Genomic DNA, 20,489 nt, shown 5'->3' on the forward strand with positions numbered 1-20,489 from the left:
GTCTTGTGGGTTATATGTCCAGTATGTGTTCGTGTCTTGTGGGTTATATTTCCAGTATGTGTTCGTGTCTTGTGGGTTATATGTCCAGTATGTGTTCGTGTCTTGTGGGTTATATGTCCAGTATGTGTTCGTGTCTTGTATGTTATATGTCCAGTATGTGTTCGTGTCTTGTGGGTTATATGTCCAGTATGTGTTCGTGTCTTGTAGGTTATATGTCCAGTATGTGTTCGTGTCTTGTGGGTCATATTTCCAGTATGTGTTCGTGTCTTGTAGGTTATATGACCAGTATGTGTTCGTGTCTTGTGGGTCATATTTCCAGTATGTGTTCGTGTCTTGTAGGTTATATTTCCAGTATGTGTTCGTGTCTTGAAGGTTATATGTCCAGTATGTGTTCGTGTCTTGTAGGTTATATTTCCAGTATGTGTTCGTGTCTTGTGGGTTATATGTCCAATATGTGTTCGTGTCTTGTAGGTTATATGACCAGTATGTGTTCGTGTCTTGTAGGTTATATGACCAGTATGTGTTCGTGTCTTCTGGGTTATATTTCCAGTATGTGTTCGTGTCTTGTGGGTCACATTTCCAGTATGTGTTCGTGTCTTGTGGGTCACATTCCCAGTATGTGTTCGTGTCTTGTAGGTTATATTTCCAGTATGTGTTCGTGTCTTGTAGGTTATATTTCCAGTATGTGTTCGTGTCTTGTAGGTTATATGTCCAATATGTATTCGTGTCTTGTATGTTATATGTCCAGTATGTGTTCGTGTCTTGTGGGTTATATGTCCAGTATGTGTTCGTGTCTTGTGGGTCACATTTCCAGTATGTGTTCGTGTCTTGTAGGTTATATGTCCAGTATGTGTTCGTGTCTTGTATGTTATATGTCCAGTATGTGTTCGTGTCTTGTATGTTATATGTCCAGTATGTGTTCGTGTCTTGTAGGTTATATATCCAGTATGTGTTCGTGTCTTGTAGGTTATATGTCCAGTATGTGTTCGTGTCTTGTGGGCTTTATTTCCAGTATGTGTTCGTGTCTTGTGGGTTATATGTCCAGTATGTGTTCGTGTCTTGTGGGTTATATGTCCAGTATGTGTTCGTGTCTTGTGGGTTATATGTCCAGTATGTGTTCGTGTCTTGTAGGTTATATGTCCAGTATGTGTTCGTGTCTTGTGGGTTATATGTCCAGTATGTGTTCGTGTCTTGTAGGTTATATGTCCAGTATGTGTTCGTGTCTTGTAGGTTATATGTCCAGTATGTGTTCGTGTCTTGTGGGTTATATGTCCAGTATGTGTTCGTGTCTTGTAGGTTATATGTCCAGTATGTGTTCGTGTCTTGTGGGTTATATGTCCAGTATGTGTTCGTGTCTTGTGGGTTATATGTCCAGTATGTGTTCGTGTCTTGTGGGTTATATTTCCAGTATGTGTTCGTGTCTTGTAGGTTATATGTCCAGTATGTGTTCGTGTCTTGTGGGTTATATGTCCAGTCTGTGTTCGTGTCTTGTGGCTTATATTTCCAGTATGTGTTCGTGTCTTGTGGGTTATATGTCCAGTATGTGTTCGTGTCTTGTAGGTTATATGTCCAGTATGTGTTCGTGTCTTGTGGCTTATATTTCCAGTATGTGTTCGTGTCTTGTAGGTTATATGTCCAGTCTGTGTTCGTGTCTTGTAGGTTATATGTCCAGTATGTGTTCGTGTCTTGTGGCTTATATTTCCAGTCTGTGTTCGTGTCTTGTAGGTTATATTTCCAGTATGTGTTCGTGTCTTGTAGGTTATATGTCCAGTCTGTGTTCGTGTCTTGTGGGTTATATGTCCAGTATGTTTTCGTGTCTTATAGGTTATATGTCCAGTATGTGTTCGTGTCTTGTAGGTTATATGTCCAGTATGTGTTCGTGTCTTTTAGGTTATATTTCCAGTATGTGTTCGTGTCTTGTAGGTTATATGTCCAGTATGTGTTCGTGTCTTGTGGGTTATATATCCAGTATGTGTTCGTGTCTTGTGGGTTATATGTCCAGTATGTGTTAGTGTCTTGTGGGTTATATGTCCAATATGTATTCGTGTCTTGTGGGTTATATGTCCAGTATGTGTTCGTGTCTTGTAGGTTATATTTCCAGTATGTGTTCGTGTCCTGTGGGCTTTATTTCCAGTATGTGTTCGTGTCTTGTGGGTTATATGTCCAGTATGTGTTCGTGTCTTGTGGGTTATATGTCCAGTATGTGTTCGTGTCTTGTATGTTATATGTCCAGTCTGTGTTCGTGTCTTGTGGGTTATATGTCCAGTATGTGTTCGTGTCTTGTAGGTTATATGTCCAGTATGTGTTCGTGTCTTGTAGGTTATATGTCCAGTATGTGTTCGTGTCTTGTGGGTTATATGTCCAGTATGTGTTCGTGTCTTGTATGTTATATGTCCAGTCTGTGTTCGTGTCTTGTAGGTTATATGTCCAGTATGTATTCGTGTCTTGTGGGTTATATGTCCAGTATGTGTTCGTGTCTTGTGGGTTATATTTCCAGTATGTGTTCGTGTCTTGTGGGTTATATTTCCAGTATGTGTTCGTGTCTTGTGGGCTTTATTTCCAGTATGTGTTCGTGTCTTGTAGGTTATATGTCCAGTATGTGTTCGTGTCTTGTGGGTTATATTTCCAGTATGTGTTCGTGTCTTGTGGGTTATATTTCCAGTATGTGTTCGTGTCTTGTGGGCTTTATTTCCAGTATGTGTTCGTGTCTTGTAGGTTATATGTCCAGTATGTGTTCGTGTCTTGTGGGCTTTATTTCCAGTATGTGTTCGTGTCTTGTATGTTATATGTCCAGTATGTGTTCGTGTCTTGTAGGTTATATGTCCAGTATGTGTTCGTGTCTTGTAGGTTATATGTCCAGTATGTGTTCGTGTCTTGTGGGTTATATGTCCAGTATGTGTTCGTGTCTTGTAGGTTATATGTCCAGTATGAGTTCGTGTCTTGTGGGTTATATGTCCAGTATGTGTTCGTGTCTTGTGGGTTATATGTCCAGTATGTGTTCGTGTCTTGTGGGTTATATGTCCAGTATGTGTTCGTGTCTTGTAGGCTATATGTCCAGTATGTGTTCGTGTCTTGTAGGTTATATGTCCAGTATGTGTTCGTGTCTTGTAGGTTATATATCCAGTATGTGTTCGTGTCCTGTGGGTTATATGTCCAGTATGTGTTCGTGTCTTGTAGGTTATATGTCCAGTATGTGTTCGTGTCTTGTGGGTTATATTTCCAGTATGTGTTCGTGTCCTGTGGGCTTTATTTCCAGTATGTGTTCGTGTCTTGTAGGTTATATTTCCAGTATGTGTTCGTGTCTTGTAGGTTATATTTCCAGTATGTGTTCGTGTCTTATAGGTTATATTTCCAGTCTGTGTTCGTGTCTTGTAGGTTATATGTCCAGTCTGTGTTTGTGTCTTCTGGGTTATATTTCCAGTATGTGTTCGTGTCCTGTGGGCTTTATTTCCAGTATGTGTTCGTGTCTTGTAGGTTATATGTCCAGTATGTGTTCGTGTCTTGTGGGTTATATGTCCAGTATGTGTTCGTGTCTTGTAGGTTATATTTCCAGTATGTGTTCGTGTCTTGTGGGCTTTATTTCCAGTATGTGTTCGTGTCTTGTAGGTTATATGTCCAGTATGTGTTCGTGTCTTGTGGGCTTTATTTCCAGTATGTGTTCGTGTCTTGTGGGTTATATGTCCAGTATGTGTTCGTGTCTTGTAGGTTATATTTCCAGTATGTGTTCGTGTCCTGTGGGCTTTATTTCCAGTATGTGTTCGTGTCTTGTGGGTTATATTTCCAGTATGTGTTCGTGTCTTGTATGTTATATTTCCAGTATGTGTTCGTGTCTTGTGGGTTATATGTCCAGTATGTGTTCGTGTCTTGTAGGTTATATTTCCAGTATGTGTTCGTGTCCTGTGGGCTTTATTTCCAGTATGTGTTCGTGTCTTGTATGTTATATTTCCAGTATGTGTTCGTGTCTTGTGGGTTATATGTCCAGTATGTGTTCGTGTCTTGTGGGTTATATATCCAGTATGTGTTCGTGTCTTGTAGGTTATATGTCCAGTATGTGTTCGTGTCCTGTGGGTTATATGTCCAGTATGTGTTCGTGTATTGTGGGTTATATGTCCAGTATGTGTTCGTGTCTTGTGGGTTATATGTCCAGTATGTGTTCGTGTATTGTGGGTTATATGTCCAGTATGTGTTCGTGTCTTGTGGGTTATATGTCCAGTATGTGTTCGTGTCTTGTGGGTTATATGTCCAGTATGTGTTCGTGTCCTGTGGGTTATATCTCCAGTATGTGTTCGTGTCCTGTGGGCTTTATTTCCAGTATGTGTTCGTGTCTTGTAGGTTATATGTCCAGTCTGTGTTTGTGTCTTCTGGGTTATATTTCCAGTATGTATTCGTGTCTTGTAGGTTATATGTCCAGTCTGTGTTTGTGTCTTCTGGGTTATATTTCCAGTATGTATTCGTGTCTTGTAGGTTATATGTCCAGTATGTGTTCGTGTCTTGTATGTTATATATCCAGTATGTATTCGTGTCCTGTGGGTTATATGTCCAGTATGTGTTCGTGTCTTGTAGGTTATATGTCCAGTATGTGTTCGTGTCTTGTAGGTTATATATCCAGTATGTGTTCGTGTCTTGTGGGCTTTATTTCCAGTATGTGTTCGTGTCTTGTGGGTTATATTTCCAGTATGTGTTCGTGTCTTGTAGGTTATATGTCCAGTATGTGTTCGTGTCTTGTGGGTTATATTTCCAGTATGTGTTCGTGTCCTGTAGGTTATATTTCCAGTATGTGTTCGTGTCTTGTGGGTTATATGTCCAGTATGTTTTCGTGTCTTGTAGGTTATATGTCCAGTATGTGTTCGTGTCTTGTGGGCTTTATTTCCAGTATGTGTTCGTGTCTTGTGGGTTATATTTCCAGTATGTGTTCGTGTCTTGTGGGTTATATGTCCAGTATGTATTCGTGTACTGTGGGCTTTATTTCCAGTATGTGTTTGTGTCTTGTGGGTTATATGTCCAATATGTATTCGTGTCTTGTGGGTTATATGTCCAGTATGTGTTCGTGTCTTGTATGTTATATGTCCAGTATGTGTTCGTGTCTTGTGGGCTTCATTTCCAGTATGTATTCGTGTCTTGTGGGTTATATGTCCAGTATGTGTTCGTGTCTTGTGGGTTATATGTCCAGTATGTGTTCGTGTCTTGTGGGTTATATGTCCAGTATGTGTTCGTGTCTTGTATGTTATATTTCCAGTATGTGTTCGTGTCTTGTAGGTTATATGTCCAGTATGTGTTCGTGTCTTGTAGGTTATATGTCCAGTATGTGTTCGTGTCTTGTGGGTTATATGTCCAGTATGTGTTCGTGTCTTGTAGGTTATATGTCCAGTATGTGTTCGTGTCTTGTGGGTTATATGTCCAGTATGTGTTCGTGTCTTGTGGGTTATATGTCCAGTATGTGTTCGTGTCTTGTGGGTTATATGTCCAGTATGTGTTCGTGTCTTGTAGGTTATATGTCCAGTATGTGTTCGTGTCTTGTAGGTTATATGTCCAGTATGTGTTCGTGTCTTGTAGGTTATATATCCAGTATGTGTTCGTGTCCTGTGGGTTATATGTCCAGTATGTGTTCGTGTCTTGTAGGTTATATGTCCAGTATGTGTTCGTGTCTTGTGGGTTATATTTCCAGTATGTGTTCGTGTCCTGTGGGCTTTATTTCCAGTATGTGTTCGTGTCTTGTAGGTTATATGTCCAGTATGTGTTCGTGTCTTGTAGGTTATATTTCCAGTATGTGTTCGTGTCTTATAGGTTATATTTCCAGTCTGTGTTCGTGTCTTGTAGGTTATATGTCCAGTCTGTGTTTGTGTCTTCTGGGTTATATTTCCAGTATGTGTTCGTGTCCTGTGGGCTTTATTTCCAGTATGTGTTCGTGTCTTGTAGGTTATATGTCCAGTATGTGTTCGTGTCCTGTGGGTTATATGTCCAGTATGTGTTCGTGTCTTGTAGGTTATATGTCCAGTATGTGTTCGTGTCCTGTGGGTTATATGTCCAGTATGTGTTCGTGTCTTGTGGGTTATATGTCCAGTATGTGTTCGTGTCTTGTAGGTTATATTTCCAGTATGTGTTCGTGTCTTGTGGCTTATATTTCCAGTATGTGTTCGTGTCTTGTGGGTTATATGTCCAGTATGTGTTCGTGTCTTGTGGGTTATATGTCCAGTATGTGTTCGTGTCTTGTGGGTTATATGTCCAGTATGTGTTCGTGTCTTGTATGTTATATGTCCAGTATGTGTTCGTGTCTTGTGGGTCACATTTCCAGTATGTGTTCGTGTCCTGTGGGTTATATGTCCAGTATGTGTTCGTGTCTTGTAGGTTATATGTCCAGTATGTGTTCGTGTCTTGTATGTTATATTTCCAGTATGTATTCGTGTCTTGTGGGTTATATGTCCAGTATGTGTTCGTGTCCTGTGGGTTATATGTCCAGTATGTGTTCGTGTATTGTGGGTTATATGTCCAGTATGTGTTCGTGTCTTGTGGGTTATATGTCCAGTATGTGTTCGTGTATTGTGGGTTATATGTCCAGTATGTGTTCGTGTCTTGTGGGTTATATGTCCAGTATGTGTTCGTGTATTGTGGGTTATATGTCCAGTATGTGTTCGTGTCTTGTGGGTTATATGTCCAGTATGTGTTCGTGTCTTGTGGGTTATATCTCCAGTATGTGTTCGTGTCCTGTGGGCTTTATTTCCAGTATGTGTTCGTGTCTTGTAGGTTATATGTCCAGTCTGTGTTTGTGTCTTCTGGGTTATATTTCCAGTATGTATTCGTGTCTTGTAGGTTATATGTCCAGTCTGTGTTTGTGTCTTCTGGGTTATATTTCCAGTATGTATTCGTGTCTTGTAGGTTATATGTCCAGTATGTGTTCGTGTCTTGTATGTTATATATCCAGTATGTATTCGTGTCCTGTGGGTTATATGTCCAGTATGTGTTCGTGTCTTGTAGGTTATATGTCCAGTATGTGTTCGTGTCTTGTAGGTTATATGTCCAGTATGTGTTCGTGTCTTGTGGGCTTTATTTCCAGTATGTGTTCGTGTCTTGTGGGTTATATTTCCAGTATGTGTTCGTGTCTTGTGGGTTATATGTCCAGTATGTATTCGTGTACTGTGGGCTTTATTTCCAGTATGTGTTTGTGTCTTGTGGGTTATATGTCCAATATGTATTCGTGTCTTGTGGGTTATATGTCCAGTATGTGTTCGTGTCTTGTATGTTATATGTCCAGTATGTGTTCGTGTCTTGTGGGCTTCATTTCCAGTATGTATTCGTGTCTTGTGGGTTATATGTCCAGTATGTGTTCGTGTATTGTGGGTTATATGTCCAGTATGTGTTCGTGTCTTCTGGGTTATATTTCCAGTATGTGTTCGTGTCTTATAGGTTATATTTCCAGTCTGTGTTCGTGTCTTGTAGGTCATATTTCCAGTATGTGTTCGTGTCTTATAGGTTATATTTCCAGTCTGTGTTCGTGTCTTGTAGGTTATATTTCCAGTCTGTGTTCGTGTCTTGTAGGTCATATTTCCAGTATGTGTTCGTGTCTTGTGGGTTATATTTCCAGTATGTTTTCGTGTCTTGTGGGTTATATGTCCAGTATGTGTTCCTGTCTTATAGGTTATATTTCCAGTCTGTGTTCGTGTCTTATAGGTCATATTTCCAGTATGTGTTCGTGTCCTGTGGGCTATATTTCCAGTATGTATTCGTGTCTTGTAGGTTATATATCCAGTATGTGTTCGTGTCTTATGGGTTATATATCCAGTATGTATTCGTGTACTGTGGGCTTTATTTCCAGTATGTGTTTGTGTCTTGTGGGTTATATGTCCAGTATGTGTTCGTGTCTTGTGGGTTATATGTCCAGTATGTGTTCGTGTCTTGTGGGTTATATGTCCAGTATGTGTTCGTGTCTTGTGGGTTATATGTCCAGTATGTGTTCGTGTCTTGTGGGTTATATGTCCAGTATGTATTCGTGTCTTGTGGGTTATATGTCCAGTATGTGTTCGTGTCTTGTGGGTTATATGTCCAGTATGTATTCGTGTCTTGTGGGTTATATTTACAGTATGTGTTCGTGTCCTGTAGGTTATATGTCCAGTATGTGTTCGTGTCTTGTAGGTTATATGTCCAGTATGTGTTCGTGTCTTGTGGGTTATATGTCCAGTATGTTTTCGTGTCCTGTGTGTTATATGTCCAGTATGTGTTCGTGTCTTGTGGGTTATATGTCCAGTATGTGTTCGTGTATTGTGAGTTATATGTCCAGTATGTGTTCGTGTCTTGTGGGTTATATGTCCAGTATGTGTTCGTGTCTTGTGGGTTATATATCCAGTATGTGTTCGTGTCTTGTGGGTTATATGTCCAGTATGTGTTCGTGTCTTGTGGGTTATATGTCCAGTATGTGTTCGTGTCTTGTGGGTTATATTTCCAGTATGTGTTCGTGTCTTGTGGGTTATATTTCCAGTATGTGTTCGTGTCTTGTGGGTTATATATCCAGTATGTGTTCGTGTCTTGTGGGTTATATTTCCAGTATGTGTTCGTGTCTTGTGGGTTATATTTCCAGTATGTGTTCGTGTCTTGTGGGTTATATTTCCAGTATGTGTTCATGTATTGTGAGTTATATGTCCAGTATGTGTTCGTGTCTTGTGGGTTATATGTCCAGTATGTGTTCGTGTCTTGTAGGTTATATGTCCAGTATGTGTTCGTGTCTTGTGGGTTATATTTCCAGTATGTGTTCATGTATTGTGAGTTATATGTCCAGTATGTGTTCATGTATTGTGAGTTATATTTCCAGTATGTGTTCGTGTCCTGTGGGCTTTATTTCCAGTATGTGTTCGTGTCTTGTAGGTTATATGTCCAGTCTGTGTTCGTGTCTTGTAGGTTATATGTCCAGTATGTGTTCGTGTCTTGTATGTTATATGTCCAGTATGTGTTCGTGTCTTGTAGGTTATATGTCCAGTATGTGTTCGTGTCTTGTAGGTTATATATCCAGTATGTGTTCGTGTCTTGTATGTTATATGTCCAGTCTGTGTTCGTGTCTTGTGGGTTATATATCCAGTATGTGTTCGTGTCTTGTATGTTATATGTCCAGTATGTGTTCGTGTCTTGTATGTTATATGTCCAGTATGTGTTCGTGTCTTGTGGGTTATATTTCCAGTATGTGTTCGTGTCTTGTAGGTTATATTTCCAGTATGTGTTCGTGTCTTGTGGGTTATATTTCCAGTATGTGTTCGTGTCTTGTAGGTTATATGTCCAGTATGTGTTCGTGTCTTGTGGGCTTCATTTCCAGTATGTATTCGTGTCTTGTAGGTTATATGTCCAGTATGTGTTCGTGTCTTGTAGGTTATATGACCAGTATGTGTTCGTGTCTTGTGGGTTATATGTCCAGTATGTGTTCGTGTCTTGTGGGTTATATTTCCAGTATGTGTTCGTGTCTTGTGGGTTATATTTCCAGTATGTGTTCGTGTCTTGTAGGTTATATGTCCAGTATGTGTTCGTGTCTTGTATGTTATATGTCCAGTATGTGTTCGTGTCCTGTGGACTATATTTCCCGTATTTTTTCGTGTCTTGTAGATTAAATCCGGAAGAATTCGTAAACAAATAGTAAGAACCTGTACTTAGTGTAGTGGTACTGTATAGATACCGAGAGACGAGTAACGTCCATAAGACAGTCGACTAGGGTGAGGGGACCCTTGGAATGTTTTATCGTTAATGAATAACACACAATCTGTGTTTGCAATGCTTGGCCAACCGAATAACTGCTCACTGACGAGTTATTCAGTCCGCGATCTGATAGCTATTGATAACGACGGCAGGTACTAATTGAGAGAGCCTTTTAAAGGCCACGAGGTTTAGTTGGTCAGACAACTGCATGACTTTGGCGATCTGAACGACAAGTTGGGTGGTCAAAACATCACGTGATTTGGGTGCCAGGACTTCGCATGCATGTTTTGTGCAGGATGGACCGGGGAAAAACCACATGACCGTGAGTTAGCCGATGGAGATATATAATTTAGGGGTTCATTTGAGCGGCCGCGATACCACGTGATTTGTGCAGCATGAACCAGGGACGTCCCTGCATGAACCCATGCGATTTATATGCCCGATATCATTTTGATAGCCGAAATGTCACATGATTTTGTTGACGGGAATATCAAGTTATACACTGCGTCAGTAGAGCGGGCGGGACACCTCGTGAAGACATCGCCCTTGGTTTGCCATGCATCTTCTCAAAAATCGATGAGATATAACGGGTTATATTCGAAAAAACATTATAACGTCTATGTTTCCAAATTTCACATCCCCCACTCCCGTATTGCGGCCAAGCTAATAAAACATTGATCAGAGAGCAAATCCAATCCTATATATCATAAAACTACGTGTTTATACATCTTAATACGATATTTCTTTTTAATTATTTACTTGTATGATCGAAATATTTACACTTGATGTATACCACAAATACGATCGAACCCGTCAGGTTTGACTGGTATCTACAATATCTGAAATAACCCTGAACCACAACATACCACATTTCTACCGTCAACCGTCACCGTACATTTCATAAACCTTGAACATTATATCTACCCTGAACCATCACCATACATTATATCTACCCTGAACCATCACCATACATGATATCTACCCTGAACCATCACCATACATTATATCTACCCTGAACCATCACCATACATTATATCTACCCTGAACCATCACCATACATTATATCTACCCTGAACCATCACCATACATTATATCTACCCTGAACCATCACCATACATGATATCTACCCTGAGTCATCACCATACATTATATCTACCCTGAACCATCACCATACATTATATCTACCCTGAACCATCACCATACATTATATCTACCCTGAACCATCACCATACATTATATCTACCCAGAACCATCACCATACCTTATATCTACCCAGAACCATCACCATACATTATATCTACCATGAACCATCACCATACATTATATCTACCATGAACCATCACCATACATGATATCTACCCTGAGCTATCACCATTCATTATATCTACCCTGAATCATCACCATACATTATATATACAATGAACCATCACCATACATGATATCTACCCTGAACCATCACCATACATTATATCTACCCTGAACCATCACCAAACATTATATGTACTCTGAACCATCACCATACATTATGTCTACCCTGAACCATCACCATACAATATATCTTCCCTGAACCATCACCATACATTATGTCTCCCCTGAACCATCACCATACATTATATCTACCCTGAACCATCACCACACATTATATCTACCCTGAACCATCACCATACATTATATCTACCATGAACCATCACCATACATTATATCTACCCTGAACCATCACCAAACATTATATCTACCCTGAAACATCACCATATATTATATCTACCATGAACTATCCGCGTACATTATTTCTACCCTGAATCATCACCATACATTATATCTACCCTGAATCATCACCATACATTATATCTACCCTGAACCATCACCATACATTATATCTACCCTGAACCATCACCATACATTATATCTACCCTAAACCATCACCATACATGATATCTACCCTGAACCATCACCATACATTATATCTACCCTGAACCATCACCATACAATATATCTTCCCTGAACCATCACCATACATTTTATCTACCCTGAACCATCACCATACAATATATCTTCCCTGAACCATCACCATACATTTTATCTACCCTGAACCATCACCATACAATATATCTTCCCTGAACCATCACCATACGTGATTTGAATTATCATCGTACATTCTATCTACCCTGAACCGTTACAACACTGTACATGGGTCGTCTGATTTCCCTCAGTTTGATTTATTATTTCCCTTTAATGACACATCTACGTACGTGTCCGGGAAGTTCTGCTTTTTCGGCATAGCCGTATAATATTCTTTTGGCCCCGGATATGACGCGACAGGTGGCGTTACTGGTCAAGATGAAGTATGTGATTTGTCAATGTAGCGGTAAATGCAAAATGCAGATATGCAGTTCAAAACGAAACAAAGTAAAGATTGAATGCAAGCTGAATACGTGGATGTATCTTTTCAAATGACACATTAATAAAATTATATTCCTGATTCAAATGACAGGTGGCGTTACTGATCAAGATCAAGTATGTGCAGTTAAAAACGAAACAAAGTTAAGATTGAATGCAAACTGAGTAAGTGGATGTATCAAACTGATATAATTTTGTTATCCGTGCTGAAACGCATTAGTTCGTTGATTTATTTCACCAGCAGTTTTACATTATAACCACCAGCATTAAAACTATGCCGTTTATCTTTTATAAAGATATTTCTTGTTTCACTTTCTTCTTTCTATTGCATAAACAGGTTTGGTCTCATTGTAATAAAGCTATAGGAGATTTAGATGTTTCTTTGAAAATTTACGGTCGGGATTATGGTTGTCGCGGAGTGAAGGGTTAAGTAGTGTAAAATGTTGACATTATGTGTCGTCCTATCAGCTTCGGTTGGCGTGAATTACCTCTTTAGCCCTTCCTGGTACATGTATACATGTATATTTTACCCTGTATACTAAATTACCTTATGCCTAGTATTATATATACCTGTGGCCAATACCCATTGTCATCCACATTCCAGCAACCCTATAGATATGTCTGTGGGCTTCATACATGTATATCAATTATACTGCCATTATCTACACAACATAACTCAGTACATTTCCAAAGGTTCCGACTGATATGTTTACACGTATGTTTGGGTGGTATTGAACAAAACAGTTGGTATAAGGTAAACACGGCATACATGTAACTACAATATCCGAGCGGCATTCCGACCTCGTGCTGTTTTTGTAATACCAATGCTATACGAAATTCGTGTTTCGATCATCTGCACACAACGGATGCACATGTGTCGTATTCACACGTGCCATAACAGGTATCCAATATAAACAAACCAATCGCACATGTAACACTCACCACACATGAACACACTCCTGTACTGTTTCTATGGTAGAGTAACGAGCTATATATAATTACCTACCCATCATATTGATACCAGTGTGTGTTCCGGTCCCTACCCAGTAATCATGCTTCCTTTCCGGTAAGTCTGAGGGAACACTGAGTATACTCTGTTGGCGTCTGACCTTCGTCCGCCATATCTAACATTCTTACACAAACGAAGCACACGTTGAGAGTGCCCCTGTGAGACTGCGACCTCCAATGTTTATGTCAGTCGAAACACGCTGTACTGTGTGCACCACATATGCCGGGAATGGCGGGCGGTTGGTGGAATATTATTGATTGCTTTGGGGACTTAATCAGAAGCGTTTATTCGTATGATAGTATCGAGAACATCTTTAAAATTTATTGTCTGTTCAACAAAACCATTGGCCATAAAAAACCATCCTTGTCCCGGCCGACTCACTTGTGTATATAATCGAATACTATCGGTAGTATACACGCCAGCTAACATAACACGGTGTTTAAAGTCGAACGGTTACATATAAACCTTAAGTGGTTTCACCTCACCAGTTCAGGTGAATACGTGGGTTGATCAATCAGTTCAACAAACGAAATGCCTCGACCAATAATGAACCATTCCATATTTCAGTAGATGTTGCCGTCACTCAATGACCCTGGCTGTAAGTAGGGTCCGTTGACCAAAATAAACTAATAACACCCAAAAATAGCAAACAGAAGCTCAGTCATAGAGTAAACAAATATATAACCTTACTGACAGTAAAATATAATAATAAAGTCTGACAGTAAAGCAAAGATGAAGTCCGACAGTAAAACAGAAATAAAGTCTGACATTAAAACAGAGATAAAGTCTGACAGTAAAACAGAGATAAAGTCTGACAGTAAAACAGAGATAAAGTCTGACAGTAAAACAGAGATAAAGTCTGACAGTAAAATAGAAATAAAGTCTGACAGTAAAACATTGATCAAGTCTGACAGTAAAACAGAGATAAAGTCTGACATTAAAACAGAGATAAAGTCTGACATTAAAACAGAGATAAAGTCTGACAGTAAAACAGAGATAAAGTCTGACATTAAAGCAGAAATAAAGTCTGACATTAAAACAGAGATAAAGTCTGACATTAAAACAGAGATAAAGTCTGACAGTAAAACAGAGATAAAATCTGACAGTAAAACAGAGATAAAGTCTGATAGTAAAACAGAGATAAAGTCTGACATTAAAACAGAGATAAAGTCTGACAGTAAAACAGAGATAAAGTCTGACAGTAAAACAGAGATATAGTCTGACAGTAAAACAGAGATAAAGTCTGATAGTAAAACAGAGATAAAGTCTGACAGTAAAACAGAGATATAGTCTGATAGTAAACAGAGATAAAGTCTGACATTAAAACAGAGATAAAGTCTGACAGTAAAACAGAGATAAAGTCTGATAGTAAAACAGAGATAAAGTCTGACATTAAAACAGAGATAAAGTCTGACAGTAAAAAAGTGATAAAGTCTGATAGTAAAACAGAGATAAAGTCTGACATTAAAACAGAGATAAAGTCTGACAGTAAAACAGAGATAAAGTCTGACAGTAAAACAGAGATATAGTCTGACAGTAAAACAGAGATAAAGCCTGATAGTAAAACAGAGATAAAGTCTGACAGTAAAACAGAGATAAAGTCTGATAGTAAAACAGAGATAAAGTCTGACATTAAAACAGAGATAAAGTCTGACAGTAAAACAGAGATAAAGTCTGATAGTAAAACAGAGATAAAGTCTGACATTAAAACAGAGATAAAGTCTGACATTAAAACAGAAATAAAGTCTGACAATAAAACAGTGATAAAGTCTGACATTAAAACAGAGATAAAGTCTGACAGTAAAAAAGTGATAAAGTCTGACATTAAAACAGAGATAAAGTCTGACATTAAAACAGAGATAAATCTGACAGTAAAACAGAGATAAAGTCTGACAATAAAACAGAGATAAAGTCTGAGATTAAAACAGAGATAAAGTCTGACATTAAAACAGAGATAAAGTCTGACAGTAAAACAGAGATAAAGTCTGACAGTTTAACAGAGATCAAGTCCGACAGTAAAACAGTGATAAAGTCTGACATTAAAACAGAAATAAAGTGTGACATTAAAACAGAGATAAAGCCTGACATTAAAACAGAAATAAAGTCTGACCGTTTAACAGTGATAAAGTCTGACATTAAAACAGAGATAAAGTCTGAGATTAAAACAGAGATAAAGTCTGACATTAAAACAGAGATAAAATCTGACAGTAAAACAGAGATAAAGTCTGACACTAAAACAGAAATAAAGTCTGACATTAAAACAGAAATAAAGTCTGACATTAAAACAGAAATAAAGTCTGACATTAAAACAGAGATAAAGTCTGACAGTAAAACAGAGATAAAGTCTGACAGTAAAACAGAGATAAAGTCTGACATTAAAACATAAATAAAGTCTGACATTAAAACAGAAATAAAGTCTGACATTAAAACAGAAATAAAGTCTGACACTAAAACAGAGATGAAGTCTGACAATAAAACAGTGATAAAGTCTGACAATAAAACAGTGATAAAGTCTGACATTAAAACAAAGATAAAGTCTGACAGTAAAAAAGTGATAAAGTCTGACATTAAAACATAGATAAAGTCTGAAATTAAAAAAGAGATAAAGTCTGACAGTAAAACAGAGATAAAGTCTGACAGTAAAACAGAGATATAGTCTGACAGTAAAACAGAGATAAAGTCTGATAGTAAAACAGAGATAAAGTCTGACATTAAAACAGAGATAAAGTCTGACAGTAAAACAGAGATAAAGTCTGATAGTAAAACAGAGATAAAGTCTGACAGTAAAACAGAGATAAAGTCTGATAGTAAAACAGAGATAAAGTCTGACATTAAAACAGAGATAAAGTCTGACAGTAAAACAGAGATAAAGTCTGATAGTAAAACAGAGATAAAGTCTGACATTAAAACAGAGATAAAGTCTGACATTAAAACAGAAATAAAGTCTGACATTAAAACAGAGATAAAGTCTGACATTAAAACAGAGATAAAATCTGACAGTAAAACAGAGATAAAGTCTGACACTAAAACAGAAATAAAGTCTGACATTAAAACAGAAATAAAGTCTGACATTAAAACAGAAATAAAGTCTGACATTAAAACAGAAATAAAGTCTGACAATAAAACAGTGATAAAGTCTGACATTAAAACAGAGATAAAGTCTGACAGTAAAAAAGTGATAAAGTCTGACATTAAAACAGAGATAAAGTCTGACATTAAAACAGAGATAAAATCTGACAGTAAAACAGAGATAAAGTCTGACAATAAAACAGAGATAAAGTCTGAGATTAAAACAGAGATAAAGTCTGACATTAAAACAGAGATAAAGTCTGACAGTAAAACAGAGATAAAGTCTGACAGTTTAACAGAGATCAAGTCCGACAGTAAAACAGTGATAAAGTCTGACATTAAAACAGAAATAAAGTGTGACATTAAAACAGAGATAAAGCCTGACATTAAAACAGAAATAAAGTCTGACCGTTTAACAGTGATAAAGTCTGACATTAAAACAGAGATAAAGTCTGAGATTAAAACAGAGATAAAGTCTGACATTAAAACAGAGATAAAATCTGACAGTAAAACAGAGATAAAGTCTGACACTAAAACAGAAATAAAGTCTGACATTAAAACAGAAATAAAGTCTGACATTAAAACAGAAATAAAGTCTGACATTAAAACAGAGATAAAGTCTGACAGTAAAACAGAGATAAAGTCTGACAGTAAAACAGTGATAAAGTCTGACAGTAAAATAGTGATAAAGTCTGACATTAAAACAGAAATAAAGTCTGACATTAAAACAGAAATAAAGTCTGACACTAAAACAGAGATGAAGTCTGACAATAAAACAGTGATAAAGTCTGACAATAAAACAGTGATAAAGTCTGACATTAAAACAGAGATAAAGTCTGACAGTAAAAAAGTGATAAAGTCTGACATTAAAACAGAGATAAAGTCTGACATTAAAACAGAGATAAAGTGTGACATTAAAACAGAGATAAAGTCTGACATTAAAACAGAAATAAAGTCTGACCGTTTAACAGTGATAAAGTCTGACATTAAAACAGAGATAAAGTCTGAGATTAAAACAGAAATAAAGTCTGACAGTAAAACCGAGATAAAGTCTGACAGTTTAACAGAGATCAAGTCCGACAGTAAAACAGTGATAAAGTCTGACATTAAAACAGAGATAAAGTGTGACATTAAAACAGAGATAAAGTGTGACATTAAAACAGAGATAAAGTCTGACATTAAAACAGAAATAAAGTCTAACAGTAAAACAGAGATAAAGCCTGACAGTAAAACAGAGACAGAAATAAAGTCTGACAGTTAAACAGAGATAAAGTCTGACATTAAACAGAGATAAAGTCTGACAGTAAAACAGAGATAGAGTCTGACAGTTAAACAGTGATAAAGTCTGACAGTTAAACAGAGATAGAGTCTGACATTAAAACAGAGATAAAGTCTGACAGTAAAACAGAGGTTAAGTCTGACATTAAAACAGTGATAAAGTCTGACAGTTAAACAGTGATAAAGTCTGACAGTAAAACAGAGATAAAGTCTGACATTAAAACAGTGATAAAGTCTGACAGTTAAACAGTGATAAAGTCTGACATTAAAACAGAGAAATTTTACATTTCATTATAATGTTTTCAATATCATCGGACAAAGAAAGTCATCATTTCGGCAGTTAAATGAAATTAATGATTTATGAAAGCAGAGATGTTATACTCGTATGCAATTAGATTTTCTTGCCAAACATGAAGCTCTATGATTATTAAGAAAGATATAATAAATTTGGCGAAAACAAAATAGAACAATTAAAGGGGAAATCTTTTTTACATATCTATATATTTGCATTGTAGCTAAACAAAAACAAGTACTGATACAGCTATCTGATACCCAGTTTTGTTTGTCGTTGCAACTTCTAGCTAAAATCCAGGTTTGCTCGAGAGTGTATATAAATGCCTGATATTTCATCGATTTTTGCGAAAACTGTAGGAAATTCAGAATTTCAGTTTCAAACTGACTGAATCGTATACTACGTTGTAGTAGGTGTCATACACAGAATTATTCAAATTCAACACCGAAGACAAATTTTCAATTCACAGCTGTATGAGAACGCTGGTGAATTGTTTAAGCACGACTCTAAACCACCGTGTCTATTTTTTTCTCTATTTCCGTAATGACTTTTGTGCTAAACACGTAAACAGGAATCCCGACCGTAATCACAGATTTCCGAGCAATCTGGATATCCCGGTCTATAATCCCAGATAGAACCATAGACGGGTTCCCCAGGGATAACAAGGGTGCAACACACTCCATACAATATGGATTGAAACATTTAGAAAATTGAACTACAAAAAAGCAATTTAGAGAGCTATGAAAAGCTTCAAGATGACTAAATTCCTGATCGTTTTGTTCACAAGAGACAATTCGTAAAGCCAAATCAATTTGCCAACCTGACAGGCAGTGCGCGTGTCTGATTGTTACCACGAAGGAGAAGAGTCCCAAACGGTTGATTCGAGGTGTCTTTATTATCGATCCTTTATACTAACATGTCGGTGAATATCGCAGCCTGGCGTCGGCGATTTCCACATTCAACAGATGTATTCGGATAAAAGGTAACCTACTTACCAATTATCCTGTCTGACCGGGGTAAGAAATCGGCATGATTTCGTGATGGAAATGTATTTTATATATCACTGACTCACCATGTCTTCGCGACATTGTTGATTTGATTTCACACAAAAAAAAAAGTTTTTTCAGACGTTTTAATATCCAACCATACCTTGATTAATATATTCCGTGATGATGGGAATCGTTCACGACTGTACATGTTTATGATATTGAAACAGTTTTTCTGTTCCAAGTTAATATCAAACATGCATGCGAGACACATGAAATTTCATCTTCTATTGTTCCTCGAATATCCATTTTTATATTGCAGTAAGGTGGTAAATACCACGCGAGTTTGTAGGATATAAATTCTAGAGAACAATAGAAATACATGTTTTACAGTATGACATATCCGCTCCAAATCAAATACAACCCAGCTAACTGACTCCGCCAAATAATCCATACATCAACAATTATCGTCTTTGGATGAAGTCAATTTTATAAATCGGAACACCCTGATATTAACCGATGTGAGGCAGAGGTCCAATTTAATCAAGAGGATAATGATGAATATCCATGTTAGCGAAGCATTTGAATCATATAATCATTGAACGGTGGTCGGGATGTACATTGTCATCAACATTAATCTGATGTTACTGAAAGATATAGCACTGCCAGGCTATCAAACATTTACCGAAAACAAATATCAACCGCAAGAATGGTATGCCTCACATTCAACCACAATTCCAAAACAACAGTTGTTATAATGATGGTAGATATGGATTTATTTTAAGTACAAATGGCAGATATATATTGAATCCAGAATAGGGATCAATTTTGGAATTGTAAGGATAAGCTTGTGGTGTTTGATTCTGAGAAATAGATATTATGTACTAACCGAAACGGATTTGTATCATAAGTCTATGACCACGTATTTAGTATTCAGCTATAAAATTATAACAAAATTCTACAAAACACTATACAAGGCGGAACTCAAGTACTTTCACAGAGCATTTTGATTAGCCTTATATAATAAAGATAGGTTGATATCTTGATTAATGCAAAATATTTACTCAGTAAATGGTGATATTTATTGACTTCTTTATAAGTTATAAATAATAACTACGTAACAAACACGGTGATCCAAATGAAAGGGCCGTTACATGGAGAAGTTATTTCATTGTCTTCCCCTCGCAGAACAGAACCAGTTCATTCGAGATTCACAGAATAAATACTTTAATATGGCAACTAGAAGTCAGTTCACTGATCAATGAACAAAACGCAAAAAAGAATCCACAATGCAAACTCTGAACTGATCAGTAAATTTAGAGAGTATAATTTAGTTCCGATTATATATGAAACAATTTTGACCGATCCGTTCACCGACGAAATAAATGCAATAGATATGGTGAATGGTTACAAATAGTCTCTTTTCATCTTGATATCGTAAACGCAAACTTCGGCAACATGCCAGCACCCTTCATGTGCCGCCACACTTAATGTTTCAGTAGCACCATCCTCCTGTGGAGCCACAGTTGCTGATTAAGTAGTACCACCCATCATGTGGAGCCACAATTGCTGTTTCAGTAGAACCACCCATTATGTGGAGCCACAGTTGCTGTTTCAGTAGTACCGCCTTCCTGTGGAGCCACAATTGCGGTTTCAGTAGAACCACCCATCATGTGGAGCCACAGTTGCTGTTTAAGTAGTATCACCCTTCCTGTGGAGCCACAGTTGCTGTTTCAGTAGAACCACCAATTATGTGGAGCCACAGTTGTTGTTTCAGTAGTACCGCATC

General features: G+C 37.5%; 1 protein-coding gene across 2 annotated transcripts in view; it reads right to left on the reverse strand.

Moving 5' to 3' along the window:
- Window positions 1-13,290, reverse strand: part of LOC117327637 (feline leukemia virus subgroup C receptor-related protein 2-like) — a 33,663-nt gene extending 20,373 nt beyond the window's left edge. The window contains exon 1 of one of the 2 annotated variants that reach the window (XM_033884701.1): window positions 13,073-13,290. In XM_033884701.1, coding sequence (XP_033740592.1) covers window positions 13,073-13,079 — 7 coding nt within the window. In that variant the 5' untranslated portion in view covers window positions 13,080-13,290. The remainder of the gene's footprint in view (window positions 1-13,072) is intronic. The other variant, XM_033884700.1, reaches the window with a different exon arrangement.
- Between the last annotated feature and the right edge of the window lie 7,199 nt (window positions 13,291-20,489).

This window comes from Pecten maximus, chromosome 5, assembly GCF_902652985.1.
Source record: "Pecten maximus chromosome 5, xPecMax1.1, whole genome shotgun sequence".
NCBI classification, from domain to species: Eukaryota; Metazoa; Mollusca; class Bivalvia; order Pectinida; family Pectinidae; genus Pecten; species Pecten maximus.